Source organism: Leptonychotes weddellii, chromosome 10, assembly GCF_054177405.1.
Source record: "Leptonychotes weddellii isolate Sample4059 chromosome 10, ASM5417740v2, whole genome shotgun sequence".
NCBI classification, from domain to species: Eukaryota; Metazoa; Chordata; class Mammalia; order Carnivora; family Phocidae; genus Leptonychotes; species Leptonychotes weddellii.
Window position 1 is genome coordinate 104,266,571 of NC_138378.1, and position 26,125 is coordinate 104,292,695.

At 47.5% G+C, this 26,125-nt stretch overlaps 1 protein-coding gene across 2 annotated transcripts in view; it reads right to left on the reverse strand.

Moving 5' to 3' along the window:
• The window catches only part of DPYSL5 (dihydropyrimidinase like 5), a 91,859-nt gene that overhangs the window by 43,070 nt on the left and 22,664 nt on the right, over window positions 1–26,125 (reverse strand). For both annotated transcript variants that reach the window (XM_081797075.1, XM_081797076.1), the window contains exon 2: window positions 9,371–9,635. In XM_081797075.1, the coding sequence (XP_081653201.1) occupies window positions 9,371–9,631 (261 nt within the window). In that variant the 5' untranslated portion in view covers window positions 9,632–9,635. The remainder of the gene's footprint in view (window positions 1–9,370; window positions 9,636–26,125) is intronic.

The window sequence follows — 26,125 nt, forward strand, 5'->3', positions numbered from 1 at the left end:
CATGTACTATATGTATCACTGAAATATACATGCAACACATGTATTTTTTTTCTTTATTTTCTTTTTTTAAACCCCAAAGGATGAGAATATAAAAGCAGAACTTCTTGTACGAGATATGAAAGGTTTCCAGTATGTTTGGGATCATAGAAGGGGGCGTTTATTTCTATTCTTGAACCAAAGGTTTTAAGATGCGATAATCTCTATATAGATAAATTCTTTGCAAACACTATTCTAGAAATTGAGGAGCTGCTTGGTCACCATAGGAGATTTTTTTCCAATACTAGATGTAAAATTTATAAGAAACAATAGATCTCCTCTTACATTTATTCTAAGAAGGGTCAACCTGGCCTACATTTTGCCTGACCAATTAATGTAGGTGCAGAATGAAAGTTGCCAGCAAGGTATTGTTAAGCAAGGTAACTGATTTGAAGCAGGACATCTTTTTTTGTTTGTTTGTTTTTAAAGATTTTATTTATTTATTTGAGAGAGAGAGAATGAGAGACAGAGAGCAGGAGAGGGAGGAGGGTCAGAGGGAGAAGCAGACTCCCCACTGAGCAGGGAGCCTGATGCGGGACTCGATCCCGGGACTCCAGGATCATGACCTGAGCCGAAGGCAGTCGCTTAATCAACTGAGCCACCCAGGCGCCCGAAGCAGGACATCTTTAAATAGCTCCTGATGCCTGCAGAGTTTATGACTGGCTATTTCTGCTTTTAAGAGAAAGAGAGAAGAGAGAAAATTATCTAGAATTCGTCACCATTACTATTAGACTCCATTTGAAATCTAAAACACACATAGTCGACCTAACAGTAGGAACAGAATCAAACTTTTTAGTTCCCATTTGATGCCTAACAGTTTAATATGTAGGCTCATGAGGAAACTGTGCAAATGTATTTTCCAGGGGTTGGTAGCACGATCAAGTGATTGATTGATTGATTTAATGGACCCTCATATAGTGCTATTTTAAGTTCTTTACAGATAGTATTATTTTAAGTTCTTAACAGATAGTAACTTGATTAACACACATAAAATACTCTTATAATCTCCATTTCCCAGAGAAGAGATTGAGAGACAGAGAGAGATTAATTTGTTCAAATCACACAGTCAATATGGAGCTACAATTCAGATTCTAATGGTATACTCCAGTCTGTGCTCATCACCACCACACTGTGCTGACATTCATGTGTTTCTTGAACATCTACTCTATGTTTCAAGCTATGTGGGTCTATGGTGGGTCATGAGTTAAATATAAATTGTGGTCTCTGCCCCACAAATACTCTTCAATTTAGCTGAAAGACAAACTACACAGGAAACAATCTGAAAGCCCCAAGAAGACAAATTATTTCAGCTGGGGAGGAGAAAGCGGGATCCTGGATCTGAATTAGCTGGAGGGAGAACATGATGTGGGCTTGGTAGGCCTTGAAGGGTTCCTCGGATGGTGGGAAGGGATAGCAGCGGGGAGCGTGGGACATTCACCGGGAGAGAAAACCCTCTTGCTGATACATGTGCATGTGTTGGGAATGAGGACTGGAGGGAGAGGCAAGGTCAGATGGGGAGCTGCCCAGGGTGAAGATCCAGAAATCCCAACTTGACATCTTAGACAACAGGGAGTCGCGGCAGGTTCTCAAGCAGGAGCACGACACGAGGCGCAGAGAGCTGTGAAGTGAAGGGTGGCCAAGGTGATTTTTAATTTAAAATATGTAAATATGGAGCCTTCAAAAGATTTAAGTAGTTGAAGCAAAACTGGTGGAGTGGAGATGGACCAGGGCAAAATGTCTATAGGATGGCCATGGTTCTGCTTGGGATCCCCCCAGCCCAATGGTAGGCAGATGACTCCCAGTGAACCACGCCCCATACAGTCCCCTCCAGGAGTATGGAAGGGGTCCTGGGAATAAGATGGGGCACCATCACCCATGTGTTTTGTTATATGGCACAGTTGACTTTAAGAAAGGGAGATGATCTCAGCGGACCTGAGGCTCATCAGGTGAGCTCCTAAAGGGACAGGGTTCTTTCTGGCAAAAGAGATTCTAAGTCCGAGGGATTCAAAGTGAAAGAGTCTCTGTGGCTGGCTTTGACGATGGAGGGGGCACATGGCGAGGAATGGTGGCAGCCTCAAGGAGCTGAGATGGGCCCTCAGCTGATAGCCAGCAGGGAATCGGGGACCTCAGCACTCGAGCGTCAAGCAACCGAATTCTGCCACAAGCACGTGAGCTTGGCGGAGGACTCTGAACTCCGGATGAGAAAGCAGCCCAGCCAACACGTTGACTGTATCCTTGTGAGACCCTGAGCAGAGAGCCCAGTCACACTGTGCCCAGACTTCTGACCTACAGAACTGGGAGCTAGCATGTGGGTATTGTCTGAATTTGTCCTGAAGCAGCAGAAGACGAATACAACCCTGCGCAGGTGCCGGGTCCCACTGGGAGAGGCAGAAGGGACGACCTCCAGGTGGCTTGGAAGGGGAAGCCACTTCATGAGGCACTCACGGAGATCTTCAGTGGGACTGCGGGGATTCCGAAAGGGGAGCGGAGCCCAGCTGTGTGGATCCCCACTAGCACAGCCACACCAGAAGGGTGGCAGCTCCGCAGGAAGGACAGGCATGGTGTGGCAGCAGCTGGCCCCGGAAACAAGCCGGGAGGAGGGTGGATTCTGAGAGAATCTGTTAGGGTGGCCTGCTGGCAAAGCCAGGGACACAGAGGCAGCCTGGGCACTAGATGGGACAGTAGAACAATTTCATTGCAAAGTCGAAGTGGGTGGATCTAAGAGCCTGCAGACAGAGCCAAGGGTGGGCCTAGGGTGGACGCGGGTCGTCACAGCCTGGGGACCGACATTGATCGTAGGCGTACTCTGTGCCGGGCATGGGGCGAAGCGTTTTTCACGCATCCTCATTTAATCCCTACAACACCCATTTGTAAAGGGCGAAAACTAAGAAGGATGTTACTCCTCCAAGGACGAGTGGTGTCTGCTAAAGCCACCATGGCAGGGAGGCAAAGAGCTCGCTCCACTGTCTGCCCAGTGCATGTCAGTTCTGGGATGACTTCATCTGGTCCAGGCAAGTGTAGAGCCATCGTGTCAAGGCACCCACCAAGAGGTCACAGGCTGTCTGAAAGGGCTGACTATCCTGCTCTGGGGTTTCAGCAGAGCCCCCGAGTGGCATGGTGAAAAGACCCTCAGACTGAGAAACCTGCATTCTGGTCCAAATAATGCTGGGACTTGGGGCAACTCATTCATTTTCCATCAGTGGGAGGGTGGAACTCGATTTATAAGGTCCCTTCCAGCTTTTTACAGGAATGAAGACACAAGTGAACTTGGGAACATTAATAAGCAAGACCATAGGGGCGTCCGGGTGGCTCAGTTGGTTAAGCATCCGGCTCCTGGTCTCGGCTCAGGTCATGATCTCAGACCTGATCTCCATGCTGGGCATGGAGCCTACTTAAAAAAAAAAAAAAAAAAAAAGCAAGACCCTATGAGTCTGGGTCCTGATAAGCAGGAAGTGTTACTGCAGAGCTAAAAGACTGGAAAGACATTTTGGCCAGAACCAAACAGAAACAGGGTACTGAGTCAAGAAAGGAAGAAAAAAAAAAAAAAAGGAAGTGACCAGCATTTAAAGTTTTAATTCCAAAAGAGCAAATTTCAAAGGCAAAGTAGAAAAACAGTCTGCGCAATGGATAAATGGATTCCTCGGTAAGGATGTTGGCAGGCCGGACACCAAAGGGAATTTATTTATGTCCTAGCCTGTCCAATCTCAGGACTCTGCCAGACAGGGCCCAGGCGTCTGCAGTGAGAGAAGGCAAGGGAGGGTCAGGACCCTCCACTGGGGGCGGGATGTCACAGGCTGTCCAAACCTATTGGCCAAGCACTCTTCTTGGATTTGGCTTCCCTTGTAGGGAAGAATAGATGTCCTGCTGATACTGATTTTGAGTTAATGGGAGCATGTCTCTGTGACAGATGGTCCTGGCACAAACGAGAGGGAATCTCTGGACCCTCAAAGAAGAGGGACAGACCCAGCCGGACTTCCGTTTGATGACACCTCTACCATGGCCAACTTCTCACTCCCTGATGATGTCGGTGGGACACAGACAGGAGGGGAGAACACAGGGCCAGGGAAATCTAGCAAGTCAGGGGTTCTTGGACCCAGGCTGGGATTTGGGAGCCCACTGACCGGACCCAGGCATGTGAATAGAAGGAGAGAAGCAAATAAATAAGACTGGCAAGGGCAAGGCAAAGCAGGCCTGAGCTTTCAAAGGGGATTCAGATGTCAGCCTGACACATAAGGTGAGGGTCAGACCTGCAGGAGTCACAGCCAGGACAACGTGCTTTTCAAGAGTGGAACTTTTCAAGTTCCTTATTAATCCCCCTGCCAATGTTAGAATCATCAGGGATGCTTTAAAAAAAAAATACTGATGGAGGGGCACCTGGGTGGCTCAGTCGGTTGGTTGGCCGGCTCTTGGTTTTAGCTCAGGTCATGATCTCAGGGTCATGGGATCGACCCCGTCAGGCTCTGTGCTCAGCAGGGTTATCTGCTTGGGATTCTCTCTCTCCCTCAGCCCCTCCCCCCGCTTGCACCCTCTCTAAAATAAATAAATAAATCTTAAAAAAAATACTGATGGGGGAAGAGACAGACCTAGAGATACAGATTTCACTGATGTGGCATGGGCCCTGGATACTGGTGTCTTAAAAAAATTCCCCAAGTCGTTCTTTTTTTTTTTAAGATTTTATTTATTTATTTGAGAGAGAGAGAGAGACTAGGGGGAGGGGCAGTGGGAGAGGGAGAAGCAGACTCCCCACTCAGCAGAAAGCCCGATTCGGGGCTCGATCCCAGGACACTGGGATCATGATCTGAGCCGAGAAGGCAGACGCTTACACAACTGAGCCACCCAGGCGCCTCTCCCCAAGTTGTTCTAATGTAATTTGTTTCCAAGGGTTGAAAACCACTGGCCGAGATGGTGGTTCTTAATATATTTTTGGAGGAGCGGGAGGCAGAAAAGGCATCTAGGAAGCTTTTCCCCATTGCCCATGCCTGCCCCCTCTATCAACATCTTAGTGAAGGGGCTGTGCCTATAGGTTAAAAAGCCTGATTCTGATCTTCCCAGAGCGCAGCGGAGGGCCATTGGTGGGGTGGAGCTCCAGAGCTTGCATTAACATTCTTTATTAGGTAACATTAGCTCCACACAAGAGAATAAATATAACTCATAAGTACGTTAAGCAGAATAATAATAAAAGACCTCGTGACCCAACTGAAATCCCGGACCTTTATAAACACAGTTGGTGTTACTTGGTCTCCCTCCTCCCTCCCGCCCCCTGCCTCCCCGCGGGAGATAACCTCCTTCTTCAATGGGGTCTGCATTATTAACAAGCCGGTGGTCTTGGCGCTTTGCTTCCAAGAAACCCAGGTTCTGGGCCTGGGGAGGGCAGGGCCTGCAGGTTGGGAGGGTGTGAGGAGGCGGGGAGGAGGATCAAGGGCCCGGCTGTGAGCACGGGATGCAGAGCCCGGGGAGCCAGGCAGAGCCTGCCACAGCCTCTGAAAGCAGGCAAAGCGTTTGTTAAAGTGCTAGAGAAATCCCTTTAGACCCAGTACAATGGAGACCCAGATGCTCTCGGAAAAGCCAGGCTTTCAACTGTTTTGTTTTCCCAGCCCTGACTGCGGCTGCCAAATTGACAGGCACGCAATAGCTCAGGGGGTGCAGAGTTCGAGGCCCCACGGATCTGTCAGATAAGAACAAAAAGATGCAGCTTGATCTCTCTTTCTCTCTAGGCTAATCACTCGGGTGAGCCTTTCCTTAGGATTATTATTCAATTATAAACCCATATGCTTAAAGCGAATCAACCGCTACCTTCCTTAGAATGTACAAAGTAGGTCAGCGTTGGTCCACCAGGGTGCACAGCCTCTGAACGAGCGCCACAGGCCGTGTGAATAATTTAGTGGACACATCCCCCGGAGCGGCACTGCAATAGGAGCGCGTTTTCTCTCCCCGGAAGATTGTCAGCACCCCGAGGAAAGAGGATGCCCAAGCACCCAGCTGTAGGAGCACCAGAGGGAAGGGGAAATTGGGAGTGGAGGGGTGGGAGTACCAGGGCAGGAAAACAGCTCTTGGAAGGCCGGGAGACTGAGGCAGAACTTGGGGCAGGGTCTACGGATGGGATCCAGGGGAGACTGAGTCAGGGACTGCATGAGGAAACATGTCCAATCTGAGGGCTGGGGCACAAGGACATCAAGATCCAGTCTTGCTTAGGGGATGGATAGAATAAAGAGTGGGTTTAGGTGACACTGGTAGCCAGGGGGGTGGCTTAGGATCTATGGGCCTTTAAACACTCCACAACTAGAGCCTGAGATGGATTGGGGGGCCTTAAATCACACAGGGGCTTTTATGTGTTTTCCAGAGGCAGCTGCTCCCATGGATGAGAAACCTGGAAAAGATCAAGAGTTACTCACCACCTTGCACAAAGATGCACGTGCTGAGGTTTTCACTGGCTATGAAGAGCTAAAGGCTCTCAGGGGAAAAGCTGTCACTCCTGGCTAATGAGGTCCCGGCAGATGACAATGTGAAAAATAAGACAAAGAAGGCCAGCCTGCCCTCTGAGAGGTGGATAGAGAGCGTGGTGACAGCATGGCATCCGACCTTGGACTACAGGTCTCCCAGGCGGGGACAGGAGCCAGAAAGCTACAATTTGGGGTGCCAGGCCTGAGCATACTACAGCAGGGACCCCAGGGATAATCAGAGTTATGCTGATAGTAAATACTATGGCCTCTCTTACATTATTGCTGGGAGTAGACCTTGTGACAGCCAGTCTGGAAAATAATTTGGTGGTACCTCCTAAAGCTGAGCACATGTGTACCCTGTGACCCAGCAATTCCACTCCCAGGAATGTGCCCCACAGAAATGTGTGCACAGATTTGCTGAAAGAAGTATACGAACATTCATAGCAACAGTATGGCAACCACCCAAACACCCATTGATAAGTACTGTGTGGTACATCAGACTACAAAACAGTAAAAGCAAATAAAATACAACATGAATTTCACAAAAATAATGCTGAGCTAAGGAAGCTGATGCAAAGGAACAAACCACTTAATTTCATTTATATAAAGTAAACAGTCAGAACCAATCTACGGTGAATATACTAAAAACCATTGACTTCTATACTTTAAGTGGGTGAATTGTATGGTGTGTGGATTATATCTCAATGAAGATGTTTGTTTGTTTGTTTGTTTGTTTTAAACTGTGGTATTAGAAGTCAGGATAGTGGTTATCCTTGGTAAGGAGTAGTGACTGGGAGGGGGCATAAGGAGGGACTCCGGTCTGGCAATGTCTAGCCTCTCGATTTGGGTGCTGGTTACAAGGGTGTGTTCAGTTGTGACAATTCTATATACTTACAATTTGTGCACTTCTTGGTATTTATGCTATGCTTCAATAAAAATAGAAACGACAAGGACCACAAACCAAACAGGCTGGGCCTGGCCTGGCTCCAGTACATGGGGATGGGGAACTGGATATGCTCCCTCACTCCGGAAAGGTCCTGTCACTAGTGTACCCTGCAAGAGGACCCCGCAAAAGTTTATGGGGACGGGGCTCCCCATTTCATCAGTGAGGCATTACCCACAGGTCCTGGGGGAATTCTCAGAAGAGAAAGTGGGAAGGGTCTGCCTACAGCCTCTCTTCTCTGGGCTCCGCTAGGGTAGGCAGATTCGGCCCCAGATGCTGAAGTATCAGTCCTGGAAGCACCCTTGCCTCAGAACAGGCTAGGCTGCAGCTACTGTGACTCCTCGCAGCCCAGCCTTCCAGGGGTCTGGTCTGTTGCTCCTGGACTGGAAAGGGAGGGTATCTTCAGGGAGACCTAAATAGCCAACTGCCTGAGATGGGCCAGCCCTAGAACTGTGACCGCAAGGCCAGCCTCTGCCTGCCCCAGCCAGGCTCCTCAGAGGCGGGTTTGGAGAGCCTTGTCAGCCACCGCCTAGCCAGGACACCTGAACCCCCAGGAAAATGGATCCTGGGGGGAGACACCTGAGCATGGGAGAAGGGCTCCCCGAGAACCCCAGGTAGAACAGAGGTGGGATTTTAGGGTGCAGGGCCATTGGGGATTTGAGGCTGTGGGCCAAAGTAGGACAGAGGACTGACTATAGCCCCTGGGCCAGTAGCTAGTGGATCCCTTTCTCCCAGGGAGTGTTAGAGGCCAAGGCCTTTGGAAGTCAGACAGTGTAAGGGGCTGCCTCCCGGGTCAGGAACTTGTAGTCCTTGAGATTCTGATTCAATTCTGCATTTAAAAAAATCTTCAGGGGTGCCTGGGTGGCTCAGTCAGTTGAGTGTCTGACTTCGGATCGAGCTCCACGTCAGGCTCCCTCCTCGGCAGGGAGTATGCTTGTCCCTCTCCCTCTGCCTCTCCCCCAACTCGTGCTCTCTCTCTCTCAAATAAATAAAATCTTTAAAAAAAACCTTCATAGGTGACTCTGATGCATAGCTGGGTACAGAGACCCACACAGATTAAGCATCATTCACTGATTCACTCAACAAACATTTCCTGGGTAGCTACTCTGGTTCCTGGTCAGGGCCAGGCTCTGGGAAAGCAGAACAATACTGTCAGGCCTTAAGGAGTCCATAGTCTGGTGTTCACGGAGAGGTTGGCATGCGACAGATAATTACAATGCAGAGGAATGACAGCAATAACAGGTTCCGGAGCACAGAAGAGGGATAAAAGAACCCACATATGACTCTTTCCTCCTAATTCATTTGTTTCACAGGCCTGAATTTTTGTATTCTGCATTCAGGAACATCCAGCAGCTCAGGCCCCGCTCAATAACTGTAAATAGTGTCCATGGCCATGCCCTCTGAAAGAGGCTCACCACGTTTTTTTTCTAGCTGTTTTTAAAAATAATGAACAAGCTAGGAGAGATAATACAAGATCGCTCACTATGTCTGTTTCATAATTACTGCCATTAAAATCGTCTAGAAGAGAAATATCTATTTGTCACCATCTTTGGGGAATTAATTTAGCTTATCACACATAAAGGAGTCTATCAGATCAATTCCTCACTCCTGTCACATACAGGCACAATAACAAACACCAGCAAATTCTCTTCTTCTAGGTCTGCGTTACATGCCATAGAAATATAAACATAAAATCAGTGTCCGGCCTCAGTACATAGGTAAGTGATGTGGTCAGTAAAACAGGCCCACATACCTCCTTTTCGGTAGTCATGGAGATCTAGGACATCTAGCCTGGAATTTCCTATGTCAGTTGCCACAGTGGCCCCAGGAGAGCACCCTTCTCCTTTGAGCAACACAGCAGGGGCATCGTGTTCACATGGGTCTAGTCTGGAGCAGCCCCACAAATGGAAGAAGCCAAAGGGAAGGCACCTTCAGCAAAAAGGAGCATTACCTTGGTCCCGTGGTAGAAGTCGTCCACACACGTAGCGTTCATGAAGGTCTGATGGAAGTGGGTGCTGGTGTCAATGCCTCCAGGGATCACCAGCTTCCCAGTGGCATCGATCACCTTGGCCCCTCCAGGGATCATGAGCTCACGGCCCACCTGCTGGATGATGCCATTCTCGATGTAGACATCAGCCTCGTGGGTGCAATCATCGTTCACCACCTTGCCTCCCTTGATGAGAATCCTCACGCTGCCTGAATTGGCAAGCATGTTCCTACAGAAGGTGAGAGGGAGGCACTGGTCAAGGTCAGAGTCCCTTTTCACTGTGACCGAGGTCCCACTTCTTCCCACCAGAGGCCAACCTCCATGGGCAGAGTAAGTGAGCAGGGAAGAGAAGGAAGTTTCTCCACAGCCTGAGAACATCGGTCCTACAACCGACTGGGGTCACAAGCCTCCCACTGACCTCCTAGTGGGACTTACTGGGAATCATGACACAGTGGCAGTAAGGATGAATCTGGGGCCCAAAGAAACATCAATGTTTACCTTCCCAAAATGCTGTGTAGGTTCAAAAGCATTTTCATACCTACTGTGTTGTTTTATTCTCGAAACCACCCGAGGAGTCACATTTTACCAACAAGAAAGCTGAAATTGCTATAGTAAGGAATCGATGGCTTCTAAGCAGCCAAGTCAAACCCAGATGCCTTGGATGACCAATGTCCCCATTATATGATATGGTCCCAAAGATATCAGGGGCTCCTGGGGCATGTCTCCGAGAGCCAAATTCTCTAAGCCTCCCCGTTGTTTAATTCATGTCATTCTTCAGATGGATTCTGCTTCAGCTCGCCCTTCCATCCTTCCTCAAGGCCACTACCACACCGAACTCCACAGCAGGCTGCACAGTTAATAAGCTCATCCGCAGAGCTTTGGAAAAGCACCTTCACTCAAGTTCCACCCCCAGAGATTCAGCTTTATTTGCTCCGGATTGGGTCCCCCAGAACCACTATTTTTTTTTTTTTTAAGATTTTATTTATTTATCTGACAGAGAGAGACAGCAAGAGAGGAACACAAGTAGGGGGAGCAGGAGAGGGAGAAGCAGGCTTCCCGCTGAGCAGGGAGCACGATGCGGGGCTTGATCCCAAGACCCTGGGATCATGACCTGAGCTGAAGGCAGAAGCTTAACGACTGAGCCACCCAGGAGCCCCCGGAACCACTATTTTTAAAAGCTAGAGAACCTTACCATATGCTTAAAGAATGAATGCCAATCTCTTGCAGAAAGGAGAAGAGAAGGAAACATTCCCAACTCATTTTATGAAACCAGTATTACTCTGATACCAAAGCCAGACAAAGACAGCACCAAAAAAAGAAAATTATCGAGTAATATCCCTCATAAATATAGATACAGAAATTCTTAACAAAATATTAGCAAGGGGAATTCAGCAATATGTAAAAAGAATTCTACACCATGCAAATGGATTTATTCCAGGGATGCAATGTCAGGTTCAGTATTTGAAAATTTAATCAATGTAATCCACCCTATTAACAGGCTAAAGAAGAATCACATAATCACATATCATTTGATGCAGAAAAAGCATTTGACAAAATTCAAACATCTATTCATGATAAAAGCTCTCAGAAAAGTAGGAATAAGTTAACTTATTAACCTCTGCCTCTCCCTCCGCTGGGTCTCTTTCTCTCTCTCAAATAAATAAAAATTCAAAAATAAAATAATTTTGACAAAGAAGAATAAAGTGGAAGGAATTAGTCTACTGAACTTCAAAACTTATTACTTAGCTCCAGTAGTCAAAACTGGGTAGTATGGATGGAGACACAAAATCAGTGGAACAGAATAAAGATCCAGAAATAGCCCATATAAGTATGGTCAACTGATTTTTGACAAAGGTGCAAAAAAACCATTCAATGGAGGGAAGATAGTTTTTTCAGCAAATGATGTTGAGCAATTAGATATCCATAAGCAAAAAATAAACCTTGACTTAAATCTCAGATCTTATACAAAAATCAACTCAAAATGGATCATCCATTGAGTGGCCGCATTTGACCACTAACCATTCTCTTCCTCTTGGAGCTCCCTCTCCTTAGCATTAAATGTGGCCATGCAGGGGAGGGGAATAAGGACCACAGGGAGATCTTGGCCGCTGTTTTGGAGAGGAGCAAGTCTTTGATAAATGGTGGTTGAAGGCATGTTTGTGGAAACTTGTCAAGTCCTTTGTGAGTAAAGGGAGCCATAAAATGGGCTGAGGACAGCATGCCTGAAGGAAGAGATCAATTTAAGACAGATCTAAGATTTTTTCAAACAGCTAGGAAAGAGTCAAAGGATTGATTAAAGATAAAAGAGGACAAGGAATTACTTGTAATGGAAGGTCTTGCAGCATGGAAGAATGATGGCCATTATTAATGGAAGCCAGGTCTCTGTCACAGACTTAGATGGTTTATTTTATTTGATCCTTCCAAAGGTATTATTATGCCCATCCACAGAGGAAACAGATTCAAGAGAGGTTAAGGTCAAGGCTTGTAGAAAGGAGATATGTGAAGATGCAGAAGAGGTGGGGATACACAGGAATCTGTGTTCTCTCTGCTCTGAATAGTGGGAGGCGGAGAGCTCCTGGGAGCAGCGAGGAGCAAGAGGATGTGAGCAGAGTGGGGGAGATGTGGAGGAGCCACTGTGGGGCCTAAGACTAAGCGGGCTGGACACAGGGGAAGGGGTAGGTGTTCAGACGGCTGCCGTGATGGAGCTAATCAGAATCCCGTCCAGGGAGCACCTTTGGGTTGGATCTGCAACTCTCCTGACCCTTAGGTATCTGAACAGAAATGATTTTCATTTAGACTTAGGAAAGATACAACAAAGTCTGACTAGGAGGAGGGAGACTTCACCATTGCAGGGTCTCCCTGGGCATGAGTGAAGCCCACCTTTCCACTTGGTAAATTGCTCATTCTTCAGGACCTAATCCAGTTGTCCCCCTTTATAAGAAGCCTTCTTCTCTCTTCTCTCTGCCACCTTCACAGACTTCATGGCCCTGGAGTCTCTCCGCACCTCTGAACTAAGGTTCTCAAGGTCCAAAGACTTATTAGTGATCATTGTTTCTGCTCCCTCTTCAGCCCCAGCCCCAAGTATAGGATACTCAAAACCAGTGAACAAATGAATGAATGGCCTCATCTACTTGTTGCATCCCAACAGGATCGAATGGCTTAAAGCAGTGAGTGGTAGGCTGTTCCATATTTGTTTTCTGGGATATCTGGCAACTCTATGTCCAGGACAATGCTCAGCTTTCATCCCTTTTCCAATACAGCAAATTACTGTGGACAGAGCAGAGGAAGAAACATATTTCCTCTTATTCTTGTCACTTCGTTTGTCTGCCATCAGGTAAGCTGTGAGGAGGCTGTGCCCCAGGATGAAAAGGCCTAGAACCTGTTGAAGGAATACCCTCTTGTAAGGAGATGGGTCAGCTATCTGGTGATCTTAGCCTGCTCTCCTGGACACACTTGGTTAAGCAGTTTGTTTTTGTCAAGTTGACCAGGCTGGAGTGCATGGAATCTCCACACCAAGAAAGTTGGCTGTGCCTATTCGGGGTCAACCACGAGGCTCTCCTGCTGTTAGGTGGCCAGCCCCTTGTGGGGCTGTTGCTGGGGAACAAGACAGGTGGTGGGAGTGAACCCTGTTCCCTTGCACAGCAACAGCTGTTTCCCAGGAACATCTGCGCCCCTCCCCTCCCAGGTATCAGTCCAACCTCTGGGGAGAAGGGGCCCCTCCCCTAGTGAGGAAGGTAGTGGGCAAAGAGGCAGTGGGGAGGAGTCTGGCTGGAGAGATGGGAAGATGGGACAGTCCCAGCCATAAGCTTATTGTCTGAACCTGGATGAAGCTGAGTATATTTGATCTTTTGTCCTAAAATCTGAAAACTGGAGTTTTAATTTAATATGCAATTAGGAAATGAGTTTCTTTGTAGGTGAGGGACACAACCACCCTGGCCAAAGGAAGCCCAAAAAGGCTGACAGATGCAATCTCCCTCTCTCTCGTTTATGAAGCCAAGGCCAAGTGTGACCATGAAAGGAGAGATGCGACTTCTCAGTTTGCACTAGAGGAGGGAAGTGATGGTGATGGAAGAGATGGCCGAAAGAAGACAACCCCCACTCCCAGCCCCCTGTGCAAATATATAATCCTCACTTTTTTTTTTTTAAAGATTTATTTATTTATTTGAGAGAGCGAGAATGAGAGAGAGTACATGAGAGGGGGGAGGGTCAGAGGGAGAAGCAGGCTCCTCGCTGAGCAGGGAGCCCGATGCGGGACTCGATCCCAGGACTCCAGGATCATGACCTGAGCTGAAGGCAGTCGCTTAACCAACTGAGCCACCCAGGCGCCCTAATCCTCACTTTTTAAAGCTGCTTTAGGGCAAGAGGAAAAACAGCAATATTTATGCTGGGAAACTGCTTATTGTTTGTCAGTGTTGTAAAGGAGAATATTGATTTGCTTATCAATCTAGAACACCTGCTTCAGAGTGCACACCTGGAGGGTGGGGGTCCTGGAAAGGTGATGTGATAATGAATTACTGGGAATTCCTGTCTGAGCTTTGATGTTGGTATCAAACGCAAAGGGTGTCTTCTTCAGTAGAAATGAGAGCAATCGCTCTTAGTAAGCTAACACCCCGTGCCTGGCACTTCACATGCGTTTAACCACGTGGCAACCAACCCTGAGAAGTAGGGACAAGGCAGGGACCTTAGCCCCCTTTAAGAGAAGTTCATACTCAGGTCTGTCTGAGTTAAAGGAAGGGTTATCAGAGTTGGCTCTGGATAGAAGAGTTACAGGTGATTTTTATGTTCTTCATAGTTTTCTATATTTTCAAACTATATAGGATAAACTTGAGTCCCCCACCCAACCTGTCTTTTTCTTCTTCCTTGTAGAAATCCCTGAAGGTTAACCTGGCTCTGAAGAGACAGGATTCCCAGGATAACATCAGAAGGAACTCCTTCTCAGAACTTAGAGGACCCTGTAAATAATGTTAACAATCAGTGCACACCTACTAATTACTGGGTCCTCACTGAACACATCATGCACCTTATCGTACTTGATCCTTACAATGCCCTGAATAGGCACCATTAATGTCCCATTATTGCCCCAGGATGGCTGAGGCTTAGAAAAGTTAAAGGAACATCCTCAAGGTCACACAGCTAGTCTGTAACAAAGTAGGGACCAAAAGCCAGACAACTGTCCAGAGCTGTTGTGGACTGAATGTTTTGTTCTTCCAAAATTCACACTCAAAAGCCTTAACCTCCAGTGTGGCCGCATTTGGAGATGGGGCCTCTAAGGAAGTTTTTAAGGTTAAATGAGGTCATAGGATGGGTCCCTGATCCCACAGGATTAGTATCCTTATAAGAAGAGACAAAGGGCTCAGTCCCCCACCCACCACCGCCACAGCCTTTGCATAAGCCCTAAAAAAGGCCATGTGAGAAAGGAGCCATCTACCAGCCAGCAAGAGAGTTCTCCCCGGAAACCTACCATATTGACACCCTCATGTCAGACTTCCAACCTCAGAACTCTGAGAAAATACATTTTGTTGTATAAGCCCCCCAGTCTGTGGTATTTTGTTATGGCAGCTGGAGGAGACTAATACCAGAGCCTACGCTCCTGGCCATGCGCCATACTGCCAACATGGAGGGGGATCTCAGGCCGCCTGGTGGAGCCACTTCCAGGGATGCTGGGAGCTCTATCCCTGCCCTCTGGCAGACGGCCAGCTTCAGACTAGGGGCTGCTGTCATCAAAACTGCCTGTAGGCTGTCAGCCTTTTGGGGTGACTGAGGACTCAGAACACGCTAGGGCTGCGTTGTGAACAAAAACGAACATTTGTGCGCACTGAAATACTCTGGAACCTCACTCTCTTCCAGTGTCAAGCACCGGACACAACTCTGAAGAAGACACGGGCCTTGCTCTCAAGAGCTTCAGTCTAGTGGCTGACAGAGACCCAAGCTATGTTACAAAGTGACTAATGGGTAACGGGACACTTCTTGCCTAAAAGCCTGAAAACTAAGTTACCAGGGATTGGTTTAAACTGGGGGTGTCTCACGGAGTACCAGACACCAGAGCAGTGAATGGTGAGATAAGCTGTCTGGTGATGGTGGGACGGTCTTGCTACACCAGTATCCCCGCCCCCACACCTTTCTAGATTTCCAAATTGTCTGGGTGGCCAAGATGCCTCATCCCGCCCAGTCCCCCTCACCATTGACGGCTGACGTTCATTATGCTTCTCACCTCCCCCAGTAACCTCATTAGCACCACATTCCTCCAGCTTTCACTGCTAGTCTTTGCTAAACTAAATGAAGAAAACATGTTCCTGGCATCATTTTCTGCAGCAAGGCTTCTTCTGTGTACATACGAGTTTGTGAACATAATGGGGTGAGGGGGTGGGTGAGTGGGGAAGATACCTTGGCCCTCTTAGGAGAGTCCCTTGGAAGGGAAAAGATTTGAGCACAATTGTTGAAATACATGCTCGTAAGCTCCGCAAATGCCCCTAGCTATGACTGTCTCTCCCTCTGTATTCAGAAGACGTTCTTGTCAGTGGTCATAATTGGTATCAGTTTTACTAATTTATGATGCTTCAAATCACTCATTTATTCCAAACACAGTTACTGTGTAGACAGAGCCAATATCTGGCCCACTGGCTTACTACATAGGCTGTGGACTGAATGTCTGTATCACCCCCAAAATTCCTACATTGAAGCCCCAATCCCAGTGTGATGTTATTTGGAGCTGGGGCCTTGGGGGGGAATTGGGTCATGAGGGTAGGGTCCTCATAAGTGGGATTAGTGCCCTTATAAGAAGAGACAGGAGATCTCTCTCACCCCCCCACCCCTCTCTCTCTCCACCCCATATTAGGATACAGACAGAAGGTAGTCATCTGCAAGCCAGGCAGAGTCCTCACCAGCAAGTGAATTGGCCAGCACCCTGATCTTGGACTTCTCAGCCTTCAGAGCTGTGAAGAGTAATTTTCTGTGATTTAAGCCACCCGGTCTATGGTATTTTTATTATAGCAGTGTGAGCTAAGATACTACATTAGACAGAAATGAACGTTATAATCAAATCATCATTAAGTAACAACTGTGCCTTAAAATAAATGTCACCTCCTTTAAGGACTTCTGGCTGCATCCCACATTCCCATTTGTCTAACCAAAAACGTTGATCACTCAGCTATTTTGTCTATGCAGATGAAAGAATTCAAACCACATGGCTGTCCTCCCAGGCAGAAATGGAAACATGCCAGGTAGTTAAATGGTATTAGAAGGAGTAACTCAGAACTATGGAATTCTAGAGCTGTGGAGATTCATCGAGTCTACCTTGACTTTCCCTTCAGTCCTTGGTCTTCACCAACAGTGACCTTGTATAGGAGAGGCAGCCCAGGGCCGAAAGGAGGCTGGGACAGTGCAAATGTGCACATCTTAGGAATTCCACAGTTTATGTGGGGAAGAAATGATGCCTTCCACAGCAAGATGGGTATCTTTGATATGCCAAGATTTATCCAACTGTAGGCGGCTTATCTCCCCCAATTTCCTAATCCTGTGGCATTTGGATTCCTTATGTTCCTGAACCCCTGCTGGGTGAGAGCCAAGGGGATGTGCAAGCTGGGGAAACAGCACTGTATAATCTGGGAGTGCAGTCTTTCCCGAGAAAGCCTCTCTCTGTTTAAAACAGTGACAATGACTGCTATTTGCTACCTAATAACCGTCTTGCTGGATAAAGGACAATTTCCCATACCGCCCACCCTCCTGCTTCTTACTGCTGTGAGCTGTTCCAGCGCAGAACTGCACAGGGGGCACCTTGCGGGCTGGATGGTCAAGGTTATGGCAGCTGCTGCTTCTCGTTCGTGAAACGCACACAACTCCATGCTCCTAGAAGGCGCGCAGTGTGGTCCTGCCAAGGAAATGCCAACCCCAACACTGTGTCTTGCAATTGCCTGCTTCTGTCATCACCTTCCCCAGCTCCCCTGTGCCTGCAGGGAGGTGCGAGACGCGGAGAGCCTGCAGTCTGGCCTCCACAGCTGTCTCCTGCTGGCAGCTCAGCTGGAGGATGCCGGGGGACTCTGGGGCTCCACAAAGACACGTGGGGCCAGAATGGTGCGAAGGGGATGCTTCTTGCAGAGAGACCTTAAAAAGAACTTGATAGAAATTGGTTTGTATGGTATGTATTTCCTTTTTTTTTTTTTAAAGCTTTTATTTATTTGACAGAGAGAGACACGGAGAGAGAGGGAACACAAGCAGGGGGAGTGGGAGAGGGAGAAGCGAAGCAGGCTTCCCGCTGAGCAGGGAACCCAATGCGGGGCTCGATCCCAGGACCCTGGGAACATTACCTGAGCCGAAGGCAGACGCTTAATGACTCAGCCACCCAGGCGCCCCTGTATTTCCTTTTTAATAGGCATTGGTTTAAGATTCACATTTCCTCTTTGGGTCGAGCCCACAGAAGAACGTGTGATTCTATACAGACCATCGGTCACTGTGATATCAAGGCACACGAAGCCAAGAGCTACACAAGTGTCCTGGGACAACACATAAGCCAACCCTAATGGCAGATGGGCTGCTAACTGGAGGGGCAGGGGAAGCCAGTTCCGGTCGCTGGGGACACACTGAATGATGTGGCTTTTCCTTTGCTCCAAGCAGGTAACATTTGCCAAAGGATCAAAAGGCGATATATGGCAGTGGTTAGGAAAAGAAAACTAAAATATGCAGCTATTTTTCTTCCTCTGATCAACACATAGGAAAGAGTAATAGAACAGAGCTGGGAGAGCCGAATCTAACAGGGGTTGTGGGGGGAGATGGGGGTGCTTGCACTTAGAGCATCCTGGGATGAGTCTGGAATGGGATTCTCTCTGGAGATGAAAAATGAGAACAAATGAAAGGTTCGCTGGAACATAAAAAGCCAAAAAGGGAAGTTTGAGGTGAGTGGGAAGCAGCTAAGGCTTTAAGTTAATACATTTAATTTTGTAATAAACTGAACTGCCTTTCTAAACAGTAAAGCACTAAACAATTCTTAACTAATATTAAAGCAAGTATAATTTTATAATTCTTAATTGGCTTTATCAACTCTTGAGTCGATTTAAAATGGTATTTATAATGTCCACGTCAGGTATAAAGAAAAATGACAAACACTTGTGAACTCACCATCGTCACTACCCTTGCCGTCCCTGCATCTCTTCCGTTCCACCCCACCCCCACCCTCAGACACAACCACTTTTCTAGTCAATTTGTATGAACTCATGAAAATAACAACTAGGTGACAGGTAAAAATAAAAAAGACAAGCTCACAGCTGTTTCTGCTGCATGACCTCTCCCCACATCCCATGATCACACTTTACCTGCCTTATGACTGACTTCTTCAACACCTAGGACCCTGCTTTCCAGGGTAAGCAGGAATCTAGAACCTATTCTATGCCAATAATGAGGGTGTGAGGGCATTTAACATTCAAATGCCCACAGACCATTCCACTGGAATGTTCCACAGACATACTCAGCCTGTCCAAAACCAGCTGCGCCATCCCTTATCATCCACCCAGAAACCTGAGACTCTTCTAGACTCCTCTCCAACCAGGCCAGCGTCAGCATCGAGGGCTGGTCTGAGAGGTGGGCCTGGTTTGGGTCACTCAGAGTTTTGTGCAAAATGTACTGAGAGATTCTAGAGGCAGAACCCAGCCATGGGGAGAACTGGGGAAGGTAAAAGGGCAAGTCTGTCTTTCATGTGGGGCTCAGGCATCTTCTGGGGATCTGGAGGCAGAAAGAAGGGCCTATCAAGCCAAAGGGTCACACATGGAGGGGAGAGGCTCCACAGGCTGTGGCCGATGTTACACCCCTCCCCCACCACAAGACACACTGGGCCCTTTGTCTGGTAGTCATAAGCCATAAGAGCCCAGCACCAAGGCCACACTAAGAGGACAGGCAGGCAAAGTGACCCGATCTGTCCATGGGATGGGCGTCAATGTGGAGCACAAGGGCTTGTTCTTGAAGAAGCATAAAGAAACAAGGACGAAGGAGCTACTACAAGTGGAGCCTGAGAGGTGGGCCTGGCTTGTGGGAAGGTGTATATGGACCCAAGTGGGCCGAGTCCTTAGGCTAAGGTCGAGTAAGAAGACTTAATCCCATGGCTTCATGGGGCCTGCCCTGGCCCAGCCTGGGGGACTCCACACGCAAGCGCCATCAGGGCGCAGAGGGCAAGAGTGAAATTCCGAGGGATTAGCCCAAGAGGGTGGTAAGAAAGGGAGCTGCAGACCACTTGTTCAAGATTAGCCGTGAGAGAAACCGGACAGTTGTGGGAAGGCCAAGCTGACAGTGAGCACAAGTGCGTGTGGCCTCGGGACCGAAGAGGCCGGCTGCGTGGTGACACTCACGTGCGCCTCGGCGGGCATCACGGCCCCTGCATGCAGTCTTTGCATTGGGGCAGAAACCTTGCTCCTTTCAAGTGCTCCCTTGTTCACTGAGGTCAGGCGGCTTTACATCTGAGGCTGGGGGCAACCGAGTGCCAGCAAAGACCAGTAAAGAGGAGTAAATCCCCTTCCGTGAGCCCAGCGGCTCCAGGGCCCTGGAAGAAGGGCAGGGAGGTGTGCGCACACTGGAGACAAGAGTCCCGGCCTCCCGACTGAGGCCTCAGCCAGAAAACACCAGGCTTTTGTGACCAGTAGTCACCATCGCCACCATAACCCTTCCCCAGGTGGACCTTCTGGCGGATTCTTCAGCCCTGCTGTGCTTTCCATGCTCTCGCCAGCTGTCTGCAGGCCCCAGAAATAATTCCATCAGCTCTCTTAGAAGGGTAGCAGCTGCAGCTCCAGGGCCTCCAGTGGCCCAGAGTGGCTGCTTTCTAGAATGCCAGCCAAAGGGCGGAGGGGCCAGCGCCCACTGCCAGAAGGAGGGAGGGGGCAATGACGCAGGTCGGGGTGGGGAAAGTCACAAGCAGGGGAAAAGAACGCATCTTCCTAACTATAAAAGTGTCCATCACGGAGGCGCCTGGCTGGCTCAGTGGTGGAGCACGGGACTCTTGATCTCAGGGTCGTAAGTTCGAGTCCCACATTGGGTATAGAGATTACTTAAAAATAAAGTCAAAAGAAAAGAAAAGAAGTCTCAAACCTGGGCTACCCGATAAAGTCTAGATTTGGGATAGATACTGAGTGGAAATACATAAAAATTCTACATTTTCTCTTTTAAACGAAAAATGAGTATGAACTAACTACAGCCATATATAACATCTCACAAACAACAACTGAAGACACAAAATAGTAAATACAGGACAGGTCCATATAACATTCAAAACCAGGCAAAACTGAACTACAGTGTTTAGGCATATAGTCATAGAAAGAAAAAACCCAAGAAAATCAGAAAAGTCAGGGTGGTTGGTTATCTCTGGGAGGCCAGGGAGGGGCTGTGTTTGGGAAGGGTCACGTGGTGGGAAGCTTCTTGAGAGCTGCAAATATTCAAGTCTCTTACTTGAAAAGGGTGGGAGTTATGCAGGTGTTTGCTTTAAATTACTCTTTAAATTAGACATATTTTCTGCACTTTTCTGTATGTATCTCATAAAATTTAAAAATTTTAAAAGAACCACATGTCAGTATACGAAAAAGATATGCCATGTGTTCCTACAATTATGTAAAAACATCACATTCAAAAAATAGACCAGGTGAGAATAAATAACGAGGTCTGTGTTGATTGGGATTATAGGTGATTTCACTCCTCTAATTTTTCAAATTTTCTATATAATATTATATTGATTTTATAATGAAAAATAACTACAGTAATTTAAAACCACATAAATAGCTCTATCCTATTGGGAAAAAAATTGAAATAAGGTGAAAAATGTTCTCTCTTCTTTTCAGGAAATCTTGCCATCCTCCTGCCACCTCCTGGAAAATTTCCTAAAAGGACTGGGCTTTAGGACAAACCAATTTCCTTCCTTAATTCGACTCAAATAGATTTCAAAAGAACACAGACTTTATTCCCCCTGTGATGTAAGACTCCTTCAAAGAGATACCAGATACTTCATCTTGTGTTGAAAATGCTTTTCCATCTCTCCCTCCCAAATGCAGCGTTTTTACCTGCCATTGATTTTACACCCAGAATGCTTCTGCCCGGTCAATGTCATCCCCTTTCCTGTGCCTACTTCTGCCAGCTCCCTTCTTATGAACCTGACTCACCTCCATCACTAAGGCAAATAGGTATTTTTACCTTAACCCAGAATTCTGGAGCCTGAAGAGCAAATCTCACGAGTGCTTGCAACCAACACTTGACTGATGGAACCCAGCTTTGGGGAGATGGGCAGCAAGGTGGGGAGCACTGTGAGCTCCATCACCTCCTGTAGGAGACATATTCTCATGGGTGACACCCCCAGGCACGTGTGAGAAGCACCGTGCCTGCCGGGAGAGACCGGTCAAGTGGGCACTCTTAGGAGACTTGAAGGCAGGCCTGGGCTGAAAATGATCAGCGAGAGGCCACACCTGACCGTGTCTCATTCCAGTGCAGACGGGGCAGCAAAGGGTGCAATGGGGTAAGAGAAGGAAACGCAGTGGGCGATGGGTAGAGCAGTGCTGGGAGCGCTGAACTTGGCTTTGCCCCTCTAGCCACATGACTAACTCCACACCCATCTTCTCAGCTGTAAAGTGGATGTCAACACCATCAACACCACACGGTCACCAATGAGCTATGTGACAGGCTCACACATAGTTTCAAAGCAATCTTACAGCACCCCTGTGAGGTAGTTAGACAGGATTATCCCCATTTTATGGATGAGGAAACTGGGTTAGAATCTATCCATACAAGACTGGGGCTCCTTGACAGCAGAGCCTAGGCTTCATTTTATCCTTCTAAGGGCGTGGCATGCAGAGGGGCTCATTAAATGCTAGCTGAAGGAAGCAAGGACTGGCCGAAGTAGATAGTGGGGCAAAAGCACTCTGCGTGTACAAAGTAGTAGCCACAGTAATGGGCTGTAAGCAATGGGAAGGAAGGCTTCTCCAAAGAGAGTTCCATGCTGGTTGTGAGGGGGTGGGAAGCAAAGCATAGGGCAAAGGAACAAAGCTGGCATTGTCTGGGTTGTAAAAGAAGAGGCAGAATAAGCAGGCACAGGCTGGGAATGGCCAGCGGATGAACTGCTTCAGGACCAAGAGGCTAGACTGGGCCAAGCAAGCAGGGACCAGGATATGAGGTCTAGGAGTGCAGAGCAAGAGGCCCAGCCTTCTGAATGAGACCCACTGCGCACAGGATGACCTGGAGCACTCAGAGCGGCATCCTGAGGCTGGTCAGGGGATGGGCACATGATCTGGGGGCGGGGCTTCCTGCTTCTTTACTGGCATAGGTTGGGTGAAGGCTGGGAGAAGAGTGACGGTGGTAATCCAGGCAGGAGGATGGTGTGGGTTAAACTGGTGGTGCCAACGGAATAGAGGGAAGGGAAAACAGGAAGAATGGAAGCATGTGAGAACAGAGCAGAGAGCTGGCGGGGACAGATGGAGACCAGCTGTCAGGGCATGCCTGGGTTTGATGGAAACCCAGTGATGAAAGCCGATTTCAGCTTCTCTCTCTAGGAACCCTTTAGATAAGTCAGACGATGGCAACTGACCCAGTCACCCAAGGTAAGGAGATGGCAGGACCAGAGAGCGAACACCTACTAAATGCTAGTAAGTGCCAGGGGCCGAGAAGGCTCTTATCACTGTGACATTTAATTGAAACTTCACAATTGCTCTTGGAGATGATGGGCCGTCTCTACTTGACAGATGATGATTGGAGGTAACAACCAGCCAAGGTCACACAGCTTCGTGGAAAGCAATAGGAGTAGAAGTAATTCTAAACACCAAATAATACAAGGATCAAAAGGTCTGGACTGTGCTAATGGGCTAAACATTCTGATTTACTTGTGCGCTGAACATTTAGGAAACGCTTTAGACAAAACACTGTACTCAAGCACTATCTGTTCTACCTACTAAATCTGTTTCTTATCAGTCCTCTTTTCTCCAAACCGACTGCCTCAGTTCGGGCCCTATCATCTACCTGTTTTAAGATACTACTATTACCTGTATACTTCTAACTGGTCTCCCAGCCTCCACACTGTTAGCATATTGAGTTTGCTAAGATGCCAATCGGATCACAGAGGCAGGCTTAGCACCTACACCATACTCAGTGTCAGATCCTGCACCAACCCCTGAGGAACTCACGAGTTTGAAGTGGAAAGAGATGCATAAACAAAAATCCCCATATGAGTTAAGAGGAGGGCTGTGTCAGTACCAGGAGTGGGGGAGGCAGGGGAAAGCACTTAACACTGACTGGCAGTGTTAAAGAGGCAGAATAAGCAGGCATGGGCTGGGAACGGCCAGTGGACCAACGGTTTCAGGACCAAGAGGCTACACTGGGCTGAGCAAGCAGCTTGGGGACCAGAATATGAGGAGGATGGCTTCTCAGAGGAAGTGCCTTTGAGAGGAGTCTTGACAGTTGCTTAGGAGTTCACCATGTGGGGGGACAGAGGAGCCAAACCTGAGCATTCCAGACAGAAGCAGAGCAGTGTGATCTAGCTGGGTGCATTCAGGATGGCTGGTATATTTGATGAGCTGAAGGGAGCCCAAGCCATTCAAGGCCTGGTGGGACGTGCTCAGAGTGTGGGCTGTAAGGCTTGCTGGTAGGGCAAGCGAAGAAGCGACATCATTAGATTTGCATTTTACATAAAAATTCAAAGGGTAAAGTACTAGAAGAAAACATAGAAAAATATGTTTATAAATGTGGATGGGTTATGGCTTTCTAAGCATAATGCAAAGCCAGAAACCAGAAAAGAGGGGTGTAGGTGTGACTACATAACAATGAAAAACTGTAATATATCAAAAGATGCTACAAAATACTTTTAATAAAGACAAGAACTGGTTATGACACGTTTGCAACATAAAACCAAGGATTAATATCTGTGATATGTAACAGTGTTTATAAATCTTAAGAGAAAGACAAGGACTCCACTAGAAAAAAATAGGCAAAGGATATAAACAGGCAACCCATGGTGATGGGGAGGACATAAATAGCTAAGAAGCAAATGAAAAGATGTTTGTCTTTATTAATAATCAAAGAAATACAAATGAAAACAATGAGATTACATTTTGCACCTATCATAATGGCACAGAAAAAGAGAAGAACAATGCCCAGAGGGAGAAAAGCAAGCATCCCATACACGGTTCCTAGGAGTTCAAACTGATACCACCTCACCAGGAGGAAATCTACAAATCTACATGAAAACTTAAAATGTGGGTTTTACATCTAAGAATTTCTTCTAGGAAATAATCGGACCATTGCACAAAAATATATTATGAGGGTATTTTGTTGCAGTGTTGTTTATAATAGCAAATACTTTGAGAACAAGCTTAAGGTGTGTCAATGTGAGGACTGTTTAAATGAATAATGGTATATTCACACAATAGAAGGCTATGCAGCCGTTCAAAAAGATCATGTAGATGTTTGTTTTTTTTAAAGATTTTTTATCTACTCATTTGAGAGAGAGAAAGACAGCAAGAGCGGGGGAGGGGGGAAGGAGAAGAAAGAGAGGGAGAAGCAGACTCCCTGCTGAGTCGGGACCCTCATGTGGGGCTTGATCCCAGGACCTGGAGATCATGACCTGAGCCGACCTGAGCCGAAGGCAGATGCTTAACCATCTGAGCCACTCAGGTGCCCCTCATGTAGATGTTTAAGTACTGACATGGGATGTTATCCACGATACAGTACTAAGTGAAGAAAACAGATTACAGAACAGGACTCATGGTATGTGTATCTACTTCTGTATATATAAGTGAGATATCATATATAGTTGAATATATGTGAATGTGAAATCTCACTTATACATAAACCGTTCATCTATATACGAAAACTCATATAAATGAGATTTTTGCAGGAAACACTGGGAAGGTTATTCGCTAAACTATTAACTGCAGTTGTCTCAGAGAAAAGAATTGCAAACTACAGCAGGACTCAATTTCTCTGCACTATTTGACTGTAAAAATATTCGTATAATGAACCAGCTGCGGAGTCAACAGTAGCTCTGGTTGGGGGGCGGGAGCACCAGAGCGCACTAGAGTAGGTCTGAGGAAGTCTGGGCCAGGGCAGGCAATTCACTAGCAAGTCAGCATCTCTTGGACATTTTTTTAACCACCATCAGTGTGTACATCCAATGGCCTATTAGATCCTTCTCCTTTAATGTCTCACTGGCCCTTCAAACTGATTACATCTAAAACGGATTCATTACACTCTGTCTCCACTTGGCTCCTCTTCTAGTGTCCCCCGTCTCAGTCGGACACCCCACCTCTCATGCCAGGACCAAGCCAGCAGCAAGGGCATCGATTTCTTTCTTTCTTTCTTTTTTTAAAGATTTTATTTATTTATTTGAGAGAGAGGGCATGAGAGAAAGAGTGTGAGCAAGGGTAGCAGCACAGAGGGAGGGGGAGGGAGGGGGAAAGAATCTCAACCTGACAGGGGGCTCGATCCCAAGACCCTGAGATCACGACCTGACCTGAAACCAAGAGTCAGACACTTAACCAGACACTTAACTGACTTAACAGCCACCAGGCACCCCGCACGGGCATCCTTTTCAATGAGGAGAGCAAGTGGTAACTCCACAGGTGATGGCATATAGCCCCCTTCCTCCTTTTTGTTCACTGGTACCCCAGACAAGACAGTGTCTTCTCAAATGGCTGCATAAAGGGGCAGAACATCCCCTTTACCACGGCCTACCTGGCTGCCGCCTTCCTTGAATGAATGGTTGGAGAGACGGAG